General features: G+C 34.9%; 4 protein-coding genes across 6 annotated transcripts; 2 read left to right on the top strand and 2 right to left on the bottom strand.

Annotated features, from left to right (window-relative positions):
- Positions 1 to 246: 246 nt before the first annotated feature.
- LOC112513075 (pyruvate kinase isozyme A, chloroplastic-like) lies at positions 247 to 1,295 on the top strand (the record flags this gene model as incomplete). Its single annotated transcript, XM_025119199.1, has 3 exons — positions 247 to 317; positions 405 to 637; positions 967 to 1,295. Coding segments are annotated over 3 exons (633 nt in total), but the record flags the coding sequence as incomplete, so codon positions are not given.
- A 1,009-nt stretch (positions 1,296 to 2,304) lies between these two features.
- LOC112512765 (nuclear transport factor 2B-like) lies at positions 2,305 to 6,408 on the bottom strand. Of its 3 annotated transcripts, none has more exons than XM_025118893.1 (3): positions 6,040 to 6,408; positions 3,745 to 3,825; positions 2,305 to 2,486 (listed from the first exon to the last, which is right to left on the bottom strand). In XM_025118893.1, the coding sequence occupies exons 1-2, from the start codon at positions 6,334 to 6,336 to the stop codon at positions 3,751 to 3,753; spliced, it is 372 nt and encodes a 123-aa protein (XP_024974661.1). In that variant the 5' UTR covers positions 6,337 to 6,408; the 3' UTR covers positions 2,305 to 2,486; positions 3,745 to 3,750. The 3 variants fall into 3 exon arrangements, with proteins under 3 accessions (XP_024974661.1, XP_024974662.1, XP_024974660.1); XM_025118894.1 differs by lacking the exon at positions 2,305 to 2,486 and adding an exon at positions 3,508 to 3,652; XM_025118892.1 differs by lacking the exon at positions 2,305 to 2,486 and having other exon boundaries at positions 3,514 to 3,825.
- Positions 6,409 to 12,301: 5,893 nt separating this feature from the next.
- LOC112513728 (protein NUCLEAR FUSION DEFECTIVE 4-like) lies at positions 12,302 to 17,022 on the top strand. Its single transcript, XM_025120083.1, has 3 exons — positions 12,302 to 12,674; positions 14,568 to 15,502; positions 16,306 to 17,022. The coding sequence occupies exons 1-3, from the start codon at positions 12,339 to 12,341 to the stop codon at positions 16,814 to 16,816; spliced, it is 1,782 nt and encodes a 593-aa protein (XP_024975851.1). The 5' UTR covers positions 12,302 to 12,338; the 3' UTR covers positions 16,817 to 17,022.
- Positions 17,023 to 17,901: 879 nt separating this feature from the next.
- Positions 17,902 to 19,416, bottom strand: LOC112513143 (peroxidase 55). Its single transcript, XM_025119304.1, has 3 exons — positions 18,995 to 19,416; positions 18,731 to 18,922; positions 17,902 to 18,617 (listed from the first exon to the last, which is right to left on the bottom strand). Exons 1-3 carry the CDS (start codon positions 19,208 to 19,210, stop codon positions 18,045 to 18,047), a joined length of 981 nt encoding a protein of 326 aa, XP_024975072.1. The 5' UTR covers positions 19,211 to 19,416; the 3' UTR covers positions 17,902 to 18,044.
- Positions 19,417 to 19,454: the final 38 nt, after the last annotated feature.

The following is a 19,454-nucleotide window of genomic DNA, read 5'->3' on the forward strand; positions in this document are numbered from 1 at the left end:
TCTATACTACCTTTAAAGCAAATTCAAGAAAAGTTTTAAAAACAACCTTAATTGCATATCTTTCAAAATAAGATTTGACTCTTCCCAATGGCCCTTCCATCCTCCCAATATCATATTTGACTCTTCCCAATGTGCCTTTCATCCTCCCATGCATCCCAAGGCCCAAGAGGACTCCTTCATCTTCCCTATCTTTATCATTCCTATTAGATTTGCGATTCAAAGTCATATAATTTGGTTAGGTGACTAAACAAGCCAGTAATTGTGGTGTCACAAGTTCTTGAGTCGATGATCGAAAATCCTACCCCAACTCGAGCTGAAGTATGATTTCAGACGAAATTTTCATTTAGTTACACTCAAAAGATTTGAATAGATCTTAAAGTTGACACACTTTCATTTGTAAAAAGGGTAGCAGGTGTTTCTGAGGCCGTTCGACAATGTTCTGATGCTCTGATGCTATCCGGTGAATCAGCAATGGGATCGTATGGTCTAAAGGCTATATCCGTGCTACGAATGGCTAGCACCCGAATGGAACTATGGAGCCATGAGGTGAACCGAGTTCAAAAGTTTCTTCCTCCACTTGGAGTGTCGTTGCTAGATCAAATAGCCGAACAAATCTGCAACTGTGCTGGCCAAATGGGTACTTTCAGTTTCTTGATTCATTATCTTTTCAATTATCAATGTGAAAATATGTAGAACCCTATTACATTACTATCTAAACCTCTAACACCATGTGAGAATACGTGGAATTCTATTAGATTACTCTTTAAAAAAACCCTTGAGGAGTGAACGGGGTTTCATTATATGCAGAAGGAAAATGGTTCAAGTCAAACCGATACAGGACTCCAACACACCCCGTCCAACAGAGACTAGACGGAATCAACCTCTGTTTCATGTGTGCAGCAAACCGAGTCCTAAAATGGTAAACTTTGACTCTGACTAGAATCAACCTCTGTTTCATGTGTGCAGCAAACAAGCTTGAAGTGGATGCTTTTTTTATGTACACAAAACACGGAGAAATGGCATCACTTTTATCTCGCAACCGACCAAACCCTCCGATATTTGCATTCACAAATGAAAACAGCACAAGAATGGCGTTGAATTTGCAATGGGGAGTTGTCCCGATCGCGTTTGACTTATCGGATGATATGGGTGCTAATATTTCTAGAACCACTGATCTAATGAAAGCAAAAGGGATGGTGAATGTCGGAGACGCTATTCTGGTTGTTTCCGACGTGATTCTAGCGTGTGTGACCCCGGCCGTTTATCAATCGCTCAAAGTTATCGTCATCGAATGATGGTTTTCGATCTTCAAGTTCATATTTTCCGTCAAGTTCTTGATTAGTGAGATTGATGATTGAATTGTCCGTTAATTAACAAAGGTGATTATTTGTATCTAACTCCTATCAGAAATTTGTTGAGGATATATTTGGTGCGTTAAAGTTTATTTAGTTAATTGGTATGTATTTTAGAAAATTAATGTTAACTTTTCTTTGTTCAAATATGTGGATTTGGAACCAGTCACTCATAGTTGTTTTCAGTGGAAGGATTTGAATTTGAAATTTATTAAAATATAAATTAGTTCGTTATTGAACTTAAATTAAATTATAATTAAAAATTGAATTAAAAAATTACACAAAAAATGATGAATTTTAAATAGTTAATTCAAAAATAAAAACATCATCGTTTTTTTCAAAATCACATACGACCATATTATAACAATAATTGAGATAAAGAATAAATGAAATATTAAGATCAAGATGTATCTCGCTGTATTACACGAGTATAAAGATATTAAAAAGACATAACATGCTGCATTATTTGCCATAAAAAAATAATCTACTTAATTAAAACTTAATCTTGTTGGCAAGGCAATGAAGGATGCTTATTAATTTAATTAATAATCTATATAATATAATACGTATTTTTAATTACTCTAATCAAGGTGTAGCCACATTTTCCTTGGCTTGAGGAGCAATCTCTGGATTTTCAAAGTAGTATGCTATGTTATATAATAAGATGTCCCATGTTTACATCTTGCCGTATTGTGTGAGAAGATGTCCCATTCTTTAAAAATGTACAAATATAAGAAATAAGAATTATTAGTATGCTATGTTATATAATAAGCGGAAGTTATTAAACTTGTGCAATACTGATCACTCTTAAGATAAGTCACATTCTGCTTTATATTGAGATCGATAGATAGTTCTATAATTCGACATCTCATGCATAACTAAATTATAATCAATCGGTTGCCAAATTTCAACATCAAATAGATTATTGGGTGGTCTCAGTTCTTCTCAAATCAATTGAATATGAAACAGGGCTGACAATTTCAAATACAAATTTTTATCCGTAATCGATATGTCTGCTTACATCTTTTCAAAATTTCACATCCCGTCGCATTGCGCGGGTATACAACTAGTATATGCTTAAAACATCATCCATCATCTTTTTCCTTCTATATAAATAGCATCCTTCATTCAGATCTGTAATTTGCAAGTTTGGGATGAAATCATAGTGTTTGTATAATGCTAACATTTAATCCATTTTTATTTGGTTTATGTTTAAAGAATCAAAACTTGGCAACTTTCAAGTCTTTGGTCAACTTTATAGTGAAAGAAAATATTGTTTTTTTAGTGCGAGAATCAGGAAGAGATCGGTACCAAGGCATAAATGACCCAATTCAGATGAGGTCCTACACAACAATAACCACATTTTTGAAGCTTGTCACAAAATATCCACCCAGTTTTTTTCATTAGAATGACCCAACACAAAAACAAGAAGCCAGAGAAAGGCAAAACCAAGCAATCCAACAAAAAAGAACCACAACATTAATTCTTATATGAATAAAATTGTCTGTTTGTATAGATGAGAAAGATTATTACTTGGAGGGTTTTTCCATACATAGAATGAGCGTATTTTTTTAATTGGGAGGGGAAACTTTGATTTTTTTTTTCCTACATAAAACTCCCCCTAGAAACCTATATTATTAAGTTACTACCAAAAAGTCATATATAGTTGACCGAATAAGCTATGAGTCTCATTAAGCTACTAACAAATGTGAATCACAAATCATTTTGTAGTGACAGCTAGATTTCACATATACTAAATGATTGAGTGCTACATTCCATAAAAAAGTAGACATTTGATCAGCATATGAAATTGATGTATATGAATCCTATTATGTAGACAAGATTTCCCTCTTATATTGAAGATGATAGATTTCCTAACAATTCTAGATCACTCCTTTTATGCATGCATTACATTCTCAAGGTATAGATTTGACCATAAAGGGTTACTTTAGCAACGCACCACAACATTTACACAGGTCATCTCACCACTCCACTACATAGAAAACTCTGTGTGCATATATGTGTAATGATATCGGTCCCGCGCATTTTTGGACCTTGGTTCTGGGTCTTCACTCTTCAAGTCATGTTTTAGTGTTAGGGGAAGAGGGAGACAGGGTGCTGCACGCCCACTTAATTCAAGAAAATTTAAGACGAAGATAACTTCCACCAATTGATACAGTGACAATTAAGGAAACAAAGCCAGTCGCAACACAAGAAGCAAGTATAACATGAAAACAGACAACTTTTCATGTTTTCAAAGAGGGAACAAAAGCCAAGCAGCACTAGAATGATTTATCATCCTAACAATAAAAAGTATATTAAAATTTGACAAGAAATTTTGACAAATGGATGTTCAAAATCTAACAAACACACTTGGGTTCAAGAATGACACCTTTTCTTATGCATAATTCAAGCGGAATATGTCGTTGTACACATAAAAGCTTCCTTGTGGTGTCGGCATCAAATGGAACATCTGCATCAAAACCAGTCAAAAAGCATAAGCAGCAGCATTCCCACAGCTCCAAGTTACTGTTTTCGATCACAAATATGTAAAAGGAAGTATATATGCTAAACTATCCTATATACGACCCTCTCTCTTTATCATCTTGAGATAAAACGATGAACAATGTACTGTTATTTATATAATTTGTTACTACTTAAAGCTTCTGGTATATAAATCTCACAATCTTTGAGAAAATATTATTTATGTTGGTTTTATGTAATTTGTGCAAGATTAAAACATTAGAACTCAAGTATAAATGTAAAATCATGATGCAAGGGAAACTTTACTCTGACTCTCTTTCCTCTTCATTTCACACTCCAATTTACAGAAGTATGTTATCTCATTAATCTGTTCCATTATCCTTTGAGCAATAACAGCACCCTTAACGTCATGAAGTTCCAACAAAACAGTGGAAACTCCAAATGCACAACTATTTGCACATTGGCACCAATCATAATATCATAACTAACTTCATATATATAGAACCTTTGTCGATGTAATGAAATTCTTTGGCCTTAAATCAGGGTATTCAGGAAGATTTGAAAAAGGAATTGATCGTGATTTCCTATAGAACATCTAGGAACAAGATGATTGAATTGGAAATATCGACAAATTTATTACTGGTTGGAAACATTGTAGAAACCAGTCACTTTTCAGGTCTCCAAACTCATCGTACTTCCTGATTTTGGAATAAGTTGTTTTTTAAAAGGCAAATAAGTTCTTTTTTATAAGCATGCAAATGAAGAGAATGAGTAATATCACATTATTGAGAATGTAAGCACACTAAACCCAAACCAAATAGACCCCGTATATCGCACCCGACGTTAGGGTCGGGCTTGGGGAGGAAGATATAAGTAGACATGGTTTCCGTCCCACAAGACAGGGAGGTTGTTCCCGAGAAGACCCCCAGCTTGCATACAAGAAAAAGAAACATATCTAGAAAGCACAATGATAGGTACTCCATGGCCGTTTTTCCATTCGTTTCTACCATACTCTCACATATGGATCTATCATGAACCTCCCTTCCCTCTTGTGTAATAATGAGACCCATGTTTCTTGTCTTTTCTTATAAGCGCAACAGTTTCCTCCCTGTATATTACCATCCATTATTACAAGCTCTCTAACCTTAACATATGCTGATGTGAATGTATATTTCATGATTGCATATATTCAGCCAGGGAAAAATGGAAGATACATATAAGTTACTACACACTAAATAAATCAGGTATCGTATCTCAAGCATACGAGCGGCAGAAACTATCTCTGAGGTCATCATTTGCCTCAACTATAATTGATTTTCTTAAATGCTACGAGTAGTTGGTGTTGAAGAAGGCCACATAACCTTTTACATGACAAAGAAGAATACGGTGGGGCTTTTTATATCAGGACGCCAGCAACTAGTATAATATGAAGTCGGTTCGGGGGCTTGTCCAATGACATGTATGGAGAATTCATAATATCAGTGACGAATAATATAAAGCAATACCTTGTAGAAGAAATATTGGCATGTAAACAAAATGCAATCAGAAAACAGAACCATGATAAATGTCTAAAAAGGCAAGACACTTGAACTGAAAATGAACATTGATGAGAAAATATGGACAAACATCTTTCCAGCAATGGAAAATCCTTCTCCTGACTCGGGCGGGGTGAGAAAGCAAAAGCTGTGAATGCTTTGCCAGAGGATGAATACTGTTCATCATGTGAGCAGCGAGGTTCAAAAGGGGAAGCTAGCTTATTCGTAAACAAATAGCAAATACTGAAAATCCTTTCGCAGCAAATAGGTTAGATGGATAAGGAACAAGAAGGATGCATGATTACATCTGTGTAGATGTTTTTCAAAAGAAGACATTTCAACAAACTAGCAGGGCACAGGAAGATGAAATGGGACCTGGGAAACCTCCCATACAACAAAGACATCATAGGAGGCCCTCAATCCTAATGTGTTAAACCAAATGTAGATATAGCAAGAAAGAAATGTAATTAGGTGCAGATGAAGAGATAGACAATCTAATCATTCGTTGTGAAAATGTAAATCGGAAGCAATTCCATTATTAAAAATGTAGTAATTAGAGGCATGCAACCAAAATTTATAGAAATTGAAATCTAAATGAGAGGAAATGAAAAATGAGATTGTGTTGAAAGAGATGAGATAGAGATAGAGATAGAGATAGAGATAGAAACCTGACTGAACTTAAGAGCGTGTTGTTCTCCGGCAAGCTGGAGGTTTCCGCTGACGAAAACAAGCATACCGCCAGCAGGACCAGAAGGCTGACAATCAACGGTGGTGATGGTGTGCTTACAGTGGTGGAAAGGGAGGGAGGTGAGCTTGGCAACAATGTTCTGAGAGCCTTGGATCTTCTGACCTTCAAAGGTGAGCATGGAAGTATCTTGATAGAGAGTGGCTAATCCAGGGCGATTGGAATCGAAGGTGGAGTAGTAATGCTCTACGAATGCCTTGGATAAAGCGTCTGGATCCATATCTTCTAAATTCTTCTTCTTCTTCTTCTTCTTGTTGCTTCCTTCCCTCTTTCGACCTCAACCTCAACCTAGCTGATAAAAGACGCCACAATGAACCGGGTTTCGTTGCTTGTCGCTGGGCCCTCTTTTTAATTGATGGTAGCCGTAGATGTATGAGTATGACTAGACTCGTTACAATTTACAATACAATATTGAGTTTATATATATATATATATATATATATATATTTTAAATTTCAAATATTTGATATACTTTAATGGCCCAACCATACCATGTATCACTATTTATTTTTCTTTTTTGTGTCCGTCGCACTGGATGTGGATCCTATCATTATTTTCTATTATATTTTTTAAATCAATCAAATAACGTTCCCACACAAAAATAAAACTTTATAATTATATATATAAAGGTGTTTTAGTTACACACTCAATCGTTACCGTACAAATCAATTAATTGAGTCACTTATTGAAATAATACGAGTTCATTTATTATAATCTAGATATTTACAAAATATTATCAAATTTCATTTTTTATAATAACGCTTTATATTACACAACAAATCAGATATTCATTGATTTAAATATTCATTAAACTACGATAAGGATTGAAATTGGTTTATATTAATGGTTGGATTTATGAATGAAACCATCTATTTATATATATATATTAAGCCACAATGGCATATCAAGATATCAGATAGAGTTGGGGTTGAGTGCGTAATTTGTGTGATTCATATACAAACTCGTGTAATTAGTTAAATAGTTTATATGTAAATCAGTTAATTAATTCATATGTGAAACAAATAATTAATCACATGGGCTCATATGTGAATCACACGGATTCACATATGCACGGATAGTTTATATGTATGCACTTGTTTATCGTCTATCTGTAAAAGTTATAAAACTGCCCTCTATCTTTTACATACCATGCGACCGAATTATTCAGTGTTTCATAGTCAAAGCCGCAAATGTTGACAAGATGAAGAGTTAGCGTCACTACTCAACTTCTCACACATTCAACACTTAAATGAACCTCTCTACACACACACACACACACACATATATATATATATATATATATATGTATGTATGTATGTATGTATGTATGTATGTGTGTGGAATGATTCAAACGAGAACCCATGTAATTTGCGAAAACGTAAGAACAAATATAAGTCAAGTATTGTATATTAAATCATATTTTAATAGGATTCGAGGGAGTTTTAAAATTTGAATGAATGTTAATTTTTTTCAAAAATAATAAAGACGTGGAAGGGTAAAATTGAAAATAGGAATACAAAATAAAATAACACGATCAGATTGTTTCGATTATTGTAGAACTGATAATTATGTAATCGTCGACAAAGAAGAGGAAGACGATTTCCAAGAGGTATGTGTTATGTATCACATCTTCATCACATATACAACATGTATTGATGGTTCACTTCAATATCGCACGATTATCACAGTGTGAGTGTCACACGATTAGGGCAAAATCAAGAAGTCATTACTCTGCTTGGACATCACAAATTTATCACAGTGTAATAATTGTAAGAAGAAATCGAGGAATTAGACTCTGAATCAATAATATACGATGATTTCCTTTCTTTATCACAAGATTATAACAATGTAAATGTCACATGCTTAGGTAAAATTCAAGAAGTCGTTACCCTTTTCGGGAATCACAAATTTATCACAGTGTGATTATTGTAAGGAAAATTTGATAAATCATACCTTATCACACATTTATCACACGATTAGGGCAACTCGAGTGGTCAATACATTGAAACTATATCACACAATTATCACATTGGCTCGTGAGACTATTTTTGCAACAATGGGTGTATTGTACACTTGATTTTCTAAACCCAAAACTCGAAAACAGTTTTGACTCTTGGCAGTTGGCACTGTTTTTTTTTTTTTTTTTTTTTGCTATTGAGACTGCTTTTAACGATGATTTTGTTACTTATCACATGTTTATTACACCTTGATTATGGCTTGGTGATTGCCTATAATTGATTAGGAGTAACAATCGATGGCAGAATTTGAGTTGATAGAAACTTGTGTATGCATTAACCTTATGTAATCAAGTGCATCACACAATTACAAGTAAGATTCTTCACATTTGTCACTGTTCGATTAACATAATGAAAACTCGTTAAATCAACACTCTGAATGTGTATTCGATTATCATTTGATTAGGAAAATTCGAGTAGACATCAACCATATTGTGTATGTAGATACAAAAAATGATGGGGAGATCAGATTCCAATTTAAAATCAAGGAATAATTAGAATTAACTAAAACAACAAACAAAAATATCTAATCTAATTACATAACTACCCTTATTAATTTAGTTTTATCTACTATAATTTAAAGAAACCCACATCTATTCTTATATATTCGTAAAATAGAAGGGTTCTTGTATATACTCTCACCTTCCAACTAATAAAAACCAAAGAGACACGTGCTTTCTCACTATTTCCATTTTGTCTTTTTAAATTTGGGGCAGAGACATGGAGGAGGTGGCTGCCCTCACACTCATACCAATCCTTATATCAAAATACATCTTATAACTTAATTTTTTATATTCATAAACAAAAATAATATAATATTTATCTTAAAATTGACCAAAATAATCATTTATTTTCTTGATTTACCTAAATATGACCACTTTCACAAATGACACCTTCTCATTTGCGGACCTTGTTAAAAGACGAAAAAAATTCAAATTCAACCAAGCACGGACCTGAGTTGAATTTGATTTTTTGTGTGTGTTTTAACTAGGTCTGTAAACGGGAGAGATGTCACTTACAGGAATAATGATAAGTGGTTAATGAGGCAAATGAATGTAAAAAAAAAAAAACATAGTTGCTATGTTATAAAAAAACTTCTTAAATCTCTAAAAATGTCTACGTTGTTATGTTTCGAGGATGAATGACCTTAGCAACAAAAAACATATCTAAAAAATAATAATTTATTAATTAATATTAAAAACCATAAAAGAGATCTATAAATAAAAAATACACCATGTGACACATTTTGTCTCCATTGATATTTTTTAATTAAAAAAGAAGAAGCAAAAACTAAAGAGTTATCTCGAGAATTTATTTATATAACTTTATTTTCCAATTTAAATTCCTTCAAAAACCTTATTTATCGTTTATATATATATATATATATATATATAAATAAAATGGAGGTTCAAACGAGAACACCTTCATTTTATGAGAACGCGAAAACACTTTTATCACATGTGATAATACGCGTGAGGGAACCTTGTGATGTGCAGACGACATGTTACACGACTTAGGCCACACCAAAAGTTGTCTGTATCTATGATTAAGCATCACATGCGACGGTCTTAATGGATTATAGTATTATATCAACAGCACCCTTATCACATGTGATGATACTTGTGAGGGGGCTTAGTAGTGTAAGAGCGATTTGGCCCGCAACCAAGATCGCATCAAAAATCGTCCGCATCTTTGATTTAGTATCACATGTGTATCATATGTGATGGAATAACAGTATCACATCTGATTGTTTATAGTAAAAGGATGTTCTTGCGTTCTCGTTTAAACCCTTCCCTATATATTATATTATTTATTATTTTATATAATCTTATGTTAAAAAATTGAATGAGAAAGGTACATGACAGCCGATGAACTTAAAAAAACGTGAATGTTTGATTCAAAATGTCAATAGAGGCGGATATAGAAATATTCAAAATAATAAAATATAATATAAAAGCTTTTGGATTATGCAACATCAAACTGTTTTTTATATAAGCAATGTAAGTTTTACAGTGTCTTTCTTGTGAATGTTCGGTCTTTTTCGTACACTTACAATATTTGGATGTGGAATTCCAGTATTATTTTGTTGTCTCAACCCTACAATAAATTGGGTTTATAGGATACCTACATTAAATAAACGTTATAATGAGTTGTTTTATAATACTTAATTTATATGACCAAAATATAAAGTGTTCTATCTAAAAGCATTGTAATAAGTTTATAAGATGTTTCTGGGCGTCTTAACAAGTTATTTATGACACTTTTAATACAAAGCGTCACATTAGTTATTTTATAGAACACTTATGTTTATTGGACATCTTTTCAAATACGATCATACAAAATAACTAAAATGACGTTTTTTATAATTGTCTTTTGATATGAGACTTTATTTTTTGGTTCTATAAATTATGTCTTATAAAGTGATCTATTAAGACACTTATTTATTGGTGGCATCTTATAAATCCAATTTTCTTGCGGTGCATGCGTCTAATGAAAAGAGATTGGTATTACATGAACACAACCCTAGTATAAAATTAATTTTAAAAAATATAGTTTCATTAAAAATGATAAATAAATGTAACATAAAAGTATGATTTAATAATGTTTTGTTCGTGTGTATCTAACAAGACCAGGATAAACACTTGGATCGAATAAGGAATGTATTTTGAAAGTAGAATTCCTATCCTATTATAACATTGGGATGATGCAAGTCCAAACTTTGGTTTAGGCAACAAAAAGAAGAAAGAACAGAACACATATATATATTATTATGTCCGTCTTTAGAAAACAAGATTAGAAAATATATGTTAAAGGTACAAACGTGTACCATAATAGTTATAAACATGTACTAATTATAATTGATGGATACTGTCTCATTTATCACATAGACGACGAGACGTTGATGCTAGGTATTGAGGTCATCATTAAAGACCTACAAGGGAAGGGGCCACGACACGACCATGGTGAGCCAGAGCCATACTTCAAGTTGGCTTATATTAATAATTAATAAATAAAAGTAACGCATTTGAAATCAATTTATTAAATTTTTGATTCTATTATGTGTTCATGATGATCACCTCAACACCCTTAGAAAACGACTCACGTGTCCTGCACATGACTTTCTAATGAAGCAACTTTAATTGGACTAAAAACAAGACAGCAACATTCATTGCTTTCAGACATTTTAAATGCAAATTAAAATCATTGCAGTAAAAACAGTGAGAGACAAAATACATCTTTTACACTTTTTTATTTTATGTTACTTTTTCACCATTATATATATATATTAAATAAAACATTTTAGTTTTCACACCTATTCCTTATTCAAATTAACATGCTGTTTTTTTTTAACCATGTGTTTTCAGACCATCTTACAAATACCTTAAAATGATTCCAAACATTTTATGGAGAACAACCACAAAAATCTCTAGTGGCTTGAACCGTGACCTTGAAGAAGGATCCTCAAAGTATGTAAAAATTTGTTTGGAAAAATAAGCTAATAAAGGGAAGTTTAGTTGCACAAATAATTACCTTTGGTCCTTTTTACAACATTCAAGATGCATGTTACACCATTCATAGTAAATATCTTGTAAATGTTTTGGTCCAAAGCAAAACTTAAGGAGTTATTTACTAAATGCTTGCCGGATAATCATGGCAAAGACCGATAATGTTATTCGATAAGAGCGATGATTAGGACCAAGAGTCTTGCCTGTCTGATAAGTGAAGGTAACGAGTGTTATCTTGTTAACAAATAAATCATTGCATATGTTGTCATAGATAGAATGTTATTACTGATAAGACAAATGAGAGTGTTAACTTTTATCGATAAACGGTTAACAGATAAGAGAAGAGAAGAGTTTCTACTAAATCAAACATGCTATGCACAACTTTAGTATAAAATTGTTTAAAAGAAATACAAAAATCCTAGTCACTATTATTATAAAAGAAAGAGATATATATATATATATATATATATATAAAAGATGGATGGCGTATTATAACGACGATACTGCCAAACAAATAACTATTGTTTAAAAACTGGAAAAAGACAGGGTTGACAGCAAAGCAATCTCCATCCTGAATTCGCCACAAAAAAAGTCCGTTTTGGTCACAGAGACAGATCCCATATCAGAATAACTACACCAATTTACCTACCCACAACCCACAAATCCTTTTCTCTACCTTCTTCCATTTTCATTTTTCAGTAATGGTTCGGCTCAAAGAAGTGATCGTCACTTTTTTCAACAACAGATGGCTTGTTTTTGTGGCGGCAATGTGGATTCAGTCCTGCGCCGGCATCGGATACCTCTTCGGAAGTATATCGCCGGTGATTAAGAGCTCATTAAACTATAACCAGAAGCAGGTTGCCAGACTGGGTGTCGCCAAGGATCTAGGTGATTCTGTTGGGTTTTTGGCCGGAAGTTTGTCGGAGGTATTGCCGATGTGGGCTCTTCTGCTTCTTGGTGCTATTCAGAACTTTGTTGGTTATGGATGGGTCTGGCTCATCGTCACCGGAAAAGCTCCGATGTTGCCATTGTGGGTTGTAAGTATCATTTTTCCGATCTTATCTATTATTTAGTCAACGAAACGTGCGTCGATTGACATTTGATCTTAAACCCTTTCGTGCCACAAAAATTCCCTTTTGGTTTCTTATCAGTTATCAATACAGATAAATCTGGATTTCTGTGTTCTTATTCAAAAATTAGTCGATCATGAGTTCAATTAAACGAACATCTCTGGTATCCATCCAAGATGATTCTTTTTTGAAGTTAATTTTCATCGGATTCCGATTTGAAGTAATTTAGCTTTTGTTTTCTTCTGAAACTACTTTGAATCAGATTGAAAACATGCCAAGTTTCAATCTGTTAACTCTAACAAATTAGCTGTTTCGTAGCCATTATTTGGGGATCCTTGACACGAATGATGTGAATCTTGATCATTATAATGCCATTAAAATCCTCTGCTAACATACCATTGGAGTCCCATATCGGCTTTTAGGGTTGTTTGGTTGGTTTTACCTTAAATCCTTATTGAAGTTGTCTTTGTAGATTGGGAAAGTTTTTGTTTGGGAGGAGTTTTTAATAGATGGAAGGAATGCGTTTTTTTATTGGGAGAGGTAGAGGTTTGGAAGAAAAAAAACTTAGCTTTTTTCAAAAAGCTCCCCTTAGAAGATTACTGAACGAGCCACTTTATAGATTATTAAGCCACTACCAAACAATCATGTATAGCACCGAATAAGCTGCGAATCTCATTAAGCCTATTAAGTTGCTATCAAACAGACCCTTAGGTCCCGTTTTGTTTGCCGGATTGAATTGGATTTGGAATTGAATTCTATTCCAATCCCATGTTTGGTTTGAAAGATTTTTTGGATATGAAATCTCGGGATTTAATTGAAATCCCATAAAATTGGATTTTGTAATTCCACAAAGGGACTTGGTATTTCACGGGATATCGTAGGATTTGTATGTGATAAATAATGTTTTAAAATATGTTGAAAATATTTGTTTTGTAATAATCAATTAATAAAAATGTAATTTAATTATTCTTATAATTATCTATGATTTGTTTTTATATATTATTTATAAAGAATGGAATTCAATTCCATTCCAAATTCTACAAATCAAACACATCAAAGATTTCAAATCCCTCTAATTCCAAATTCTTTCACGAAATTCAAATCCCTCAAAATCATTTCATCAAACCAAACGCCCCTTAGACCTGTACCATTTCTCCTTGGTATATGTTGGAATCTTCATTCTCTATTCGACAGCTTTTTTGGAGAGTAATGTAGTGAGATTCCACATATTTTCATATGGTATCAAAGCCAAATTTTACCTCTCTAGCGACTCGACAGTCTAGGATTGTCTGTGCCGTTTAGCCTCCATTGGAGGAGCATGTTGAATTCCCACGTGCGCTAGACTTGGACCATTTCTCCTAGTATATGTTGGATCCTCCTTCTCTCTTCAAGCGATCTTTTAGAGAGTAATCTAATAGGGTTCTATATATATATATATATATATATATATATATATATATATATATATATACATAGGTATATACATATATCTCCTCGATATATGTTGGAACCTTTGTTCTCTACTCAATGGCTCTTACGTAGAGTAATGCAACAAAATTCCACATATTCTCCCATGGTATATGAGCCAAAGTCCGCCACTCTAAGGACTCAACACTCTGGGACTCAACACTCTGGGACTATTTGTGCCCATCTAGCCTCCATTGGAGGAGCATGTTGAAATCCCACATTAGCGGAACCTCCTTCTCTTCAAGGGCTCTTTTAGAGAGTAATCTAACGGGTTCCACATATTCTCACACTTGTCCCCATTCGAATTACTTTCATCATATTAAAGATGGATCAATCGCAAAAATTCTGTAAACTTATGAACTTTACGTTCTAAATCTTGCTATTGATATGCAGATGTGCCTTCTCATATTCATTGGAACTAATGGCGAAACCTACTTCAACACGGTAGCATTGGTTTCATGTGTTCAAAACTTTCCAAAAAATCGAGGTCCTGTTGTCGGAATACTAAAGGGATTTGCAGGTCTGAGCGGTGCAATATTGACACAAATATACGCATTAGTAAACTCACCCGATAATGCCTCCCTTATATTCATGGTTGCGGTGGGCCCTTTTATGGTCATTATCGCTCTTATGTTCATTGTGAGGCCAGTGGGAGGTCACAGACAACTCCGATTATCAGATGGTTCAAGTTTCACGCTAATCTACTGTGTGTGTCTCGTTTTGGCCGCTTATTTGATGGGGGTTATGCTTGTGGAAGATTTGGTTGATCTGAACCAGACCATAGTCCAAATTTTTACTGCCATTTTGTTTGTGCTTGTAGTGGTTCCAATTGGGATTCCTTTATGGTTAACTTTTTCTTCAGATCCACGAACCCCTGAAGAAGAATCTTTGCTATCCGAGCCACAAAATAAAGAACCCGAAAGACTATTAGAGCATGATCCAAATGAGATCATATTTAGTGAGGTGGAAGACGAGAAACCTAGGGAAGTAGACCTTCTTCCGGCTTCCGAAAGGCAAAAGAGGATCGCTCAGCTTCAATCAAAGTTGGCCCAAGCGGCTGCAGAAGGAGCGGTGAGGATCAAGAGACGAAGAGGGCCACATAGAGGTGAAGACTTTGATCTTACACAGGCTTTGATCAAGGCGGATTTTTGGCTCATCTTTATATCACTTCTATTGGGATCTGGTTCGGGTTTGACAGTGATCGACAATTTAGGTCAGATGAGCCAGTCTTTAGGATACGACAACACGCACATATTCGTTTCCATGATCAGCATTTGGAACTTTTTAGGCCGGGTTGGCGGAGGCTATTTCTCCGAGATCGTTGTCAGGTATATAACTTACCTACAAACATGACACTACAAGAAAAATGGTCTTAAAAGGACGCAAAATATGTTTAAATGTTCTAATAGACTGCTTTATAGATTTAAGTTTATAACAGTAAACAATTGTGCATCCTATATAAAAGTGTTACAATAAGACAATAAATTGATAGGAAATTTTTGAGATAAAAGTGTTCTATTAATTGTTTTATAGGAGGCTTTTGACAAGTTTCATATGAGCAAAACTTCTACAACTAACACAATTTTCAAATAATATCATATAAACAGATTAGTAGGACACTTTATTTCAAAAGTATACTGAAACACTTGTTCAGACATTAAAAAACGTCATGTCAACTTATTGTAACACCATTAAGTGACGCACCATTTTTTGGTTCTATAAAGTATAAACCAGTCTATTAGGACATTTAGGGGTTGTTTGGTTGGTTTTTCATTAAGTCATGTATAGATTAAGCTGTCTGTATATATTAGGAAGATTTTTTGTTTGGGAGGATTTTTTTTTATAATAGATGGAAGGAGCATGTTTTTTAATTGGGAGCGGCGGTTTGGAAAAAAACTTGGCTTTCTGCATAAAGCTCTTCATAAAAGCTTACTGAATAAGCCATTTTTTATATCATTAAGCCACTACCAAATAGTCATATATAGTTGACCGAATAAGTTGCGAGTCCCATTAGGCCCATTAAGTTGCTAGCAAACAGACCCTTAGACATATATGACATTCTAAAAAGCGGATTTTGTTTGTAGTGATACAAATGTGATCTTTTGAATCTTGATTGATATTGGATTTGCAGGGACTATGCTTACCCAAGGCCAGTAACCATGGCTGTTGCCCAAGCCATAATGGCAGTTGGGCATTTGTTCTTTGCCATGGGTTGGCCAGGTGCAATGTACATCGGCACCCTTTTGATCGGTCTAGGCTATGGGGCTCACTGGGCTATTGTACCGGCTACAGCCTCTGAGCTATTTGGGCTCAAGAAGTTTGGAGCTTTATACAATTTCCTCACCCTGGCTAACCCCGCTGGTTCGCTAGTCTTCTCGGGTCTCATTGCCAGCTATATATACGACTCTGAAGCAGAAAAACAAGCTCAACAACGCCATCAACTCGTTTCAAATTCCACTTCTCTTTTGACAAAGCTTTTTGACACCAATGATGATGTTCTCAAATGCGAAGGTTCGGTTTGCTTCTTTCTGACTTACATGATAATGTCGGGACTCTGTATCATAGCGGTTATCCTAAGTTTGATACTCGTTCGCCGAACTAAGGTCGTCTATCAGAACCTTTACGGGAAAACCCGATCCTAAATTCTTGGAATCCCAAGTATATTTCTTTGTTTTCCATAATTTAAATGTTTCATTTTGGAATCTTGAGCTGTGTTTGTATATTGTTATTCAAATTCCGAACATTGTTTTGGATTGAAATTTTTGATTTCCACTCAGTTGTATCGTAATGGTGGAATCTTTAGCACTTTGCTTATATGATATATATACATCATTTATTTACTCTTTGACACAAATCTTGACATGGACATTTGCTCAAGTTTAGTTTTATAGGATGTTAAATACGTCTAGATGTTGTTTTAACAGACTGTTTTATATGATTTAAGTTGTGTATGACCAAACACTTATGCGTCCTGTATAAAACTGTTACAATAAGTTGATGACATTTTTGGCCGTCCTAACAAGTTTTTTGGGATATCTTTTAAATAAAGTGTTCTATTAGCTAACTTTTTGTTAGAGTCCCACATTGGCTGGATTTGGACTATCTTTCTAGATATACATTGAAACCTTCATTTTGTCTCCAATTGCTATTTCAGAGAGTAATTTGATGGGGTTCCACATATTCTCACATGGTATCAGAACCAAAGTCTATCACTTTAGGGACTCGACACTCTTTGACAATTTGTGACCGTCTAGCCTCCATTGGCGGTATCTGTTAGAGTCACATATATATCGGCTAGACTTGGACTATTTCTCCTCGGTATATAATGGAAATTTACTTGGACTATTTCTCCTCGGTATATATTGGAAATTTCATTATCTCATCAAGCACTCTTATGAAGAGTAGGCAAAGGATCGTGTGAGAAAGGAACTTATGGTGATAAGTGTAAGAAGAGATCTGAACCCTTGATTATTTTTATCTCATTTCCACCCATGAATTACGATTTAGAAGAGAATTGATCAAGTGCACCTCATTAATGTTGACATTCAATTATGATTGATCAAAAGGTGGAGATCTCTTATTACGTTTCTCATCATAATTTCTCTTATCACCGGAACCCAACCTATAAAGAGTATTGTCACACTTGTTTTTATAACACCATATCTTTTTATAAAACATTTGTTTTTATAAGATGTCTTTTCGGTATAAACTATTAATAAGACATATTATTTAAAAGTGTTCTGTAATCAACTTATTATAACACATTTACATAAGACACATGTTTGTTTACACCCGTAAACTCGAGTCCTATGTATTTATACACATTTGGAATCGTATAAAACAAATTTTGTTGTAGTATAATAAGTTACGTTAATTAAAGGTTGTGCAGTCCCTCCTTATCTCGCCTTGGTTTCCCGTTTTGACACCCGTTTGCCCGAGCTTCCTCATCGCAGTTATAAAGGCGGAGTTAAAATCTTGTGGGTTGTTGGCGAAGTCATTGACCGTCGGTTGGGATGATGAGTCCGTGAAGAGAACTTGATCCGATGTAAACAAACCCTTGCCGGCTAGTAGGTTCCGGTAATAAACATTATCAAAGGTGGTCGGAGTTTCCGGATCCATATTTACGGCTATACTTAGGTCCACGTTTCGAGGGCATGCGTCCATCAATTCTTGAGCATAGGTTGGATCTAAAGATGGGTCAACCGCAGCGGCTGATGAAAACGAGTAGAGACGGTTAGCAAAGCGATTGCAGTGGGAGAATCCGAGCGTGTGGGCTCCGGAAAGCGCGATCATATCAATCTCCGTTAGGTTGTGTCGTGCAAACATGGAGTTAAGTTGATCGAGATTGAAGAACGGCTCCGGTAGGTTTCCGGCAACCCGTGACGCCTGTGAAATAAGCCCATCTCGCCTTCCTAATTCCACATCATACAAAGGTCCCCCGGCCTGCATAGAAAGATATATATATATATATATATATTCTTACCACAAGAAGGCCTCAAAAAGTCTGTAAGAATGTTACGCGTTTAAAAAGGTACAACCGCCGTTGTCAGTCTTACCAGGCTCACGACATCTCGGGTGGCGATGGTCAAAACGTCAGCACACGACACAACACCAGGGCAAACGGACTCAACCGCTTGCTTAGCTTTGATAATGGTATCAAACCCGTCACCAGCGAGCGACAAATTATCTTGTGCATCCTTTTCGGCATCTCCATTTGGCGATGCGATCATAATGGAAGCATCACAACCCTGCACGTCCACGAATCGAAAACACCTAAGAAACTTCATTGCAACAAAAAATCAGAACTTGGTAGACGTCACCTCAACGAAGCAGTCATGGAAAAAGAGACGAAGGGTGGCCGGAATGGTGGTGAAAGTCTGGCTGAACTTGGTGGTAACCGCCTGTTTTATGAGGGCTTCCGCCATTGGACAGGTGGAAGCATAGAAATTCTGAACCAGTTGACCTTTTCCTTTTCCGGTAAGAACCACCACCATGATGAAGCAGTAAAGCAAGCTCTTCCGGCATCCCACCGCCATGGATCTGTCAGTTTCTAAGAAGGTAAACAGAATGGCGAGGGGAAAACTGGAAATGATGGTGGAAAATTCAGCTTAGGGTTGTTAATGATAAGGTGTAGAGAGTTGACAAGGTTGAAGGGTCAGCTAAATACAGCAGTTGTAATATTATTAGCAGGGGTTTGTATCCCACCCCTTACGTCACTTTTTTTCACCCTCGTATACTCACCCTCTCATATTAAATAGAATTTTTTAAAAGGGTTGATAT

Source organism: Cynara cardunculus (assembly GCF_001531365.2).
Source record: "Cynara cardunculus var. scolymus isolate 2C chromosome LG 5, CcrdV1, whole genome shotgun sequence".
NCBI lineage: Eukaryota > Viridiplantae > Streptophyta > Magnoliopsida > Asterales > Asteraceae > Cynara > Cynara cardunculus.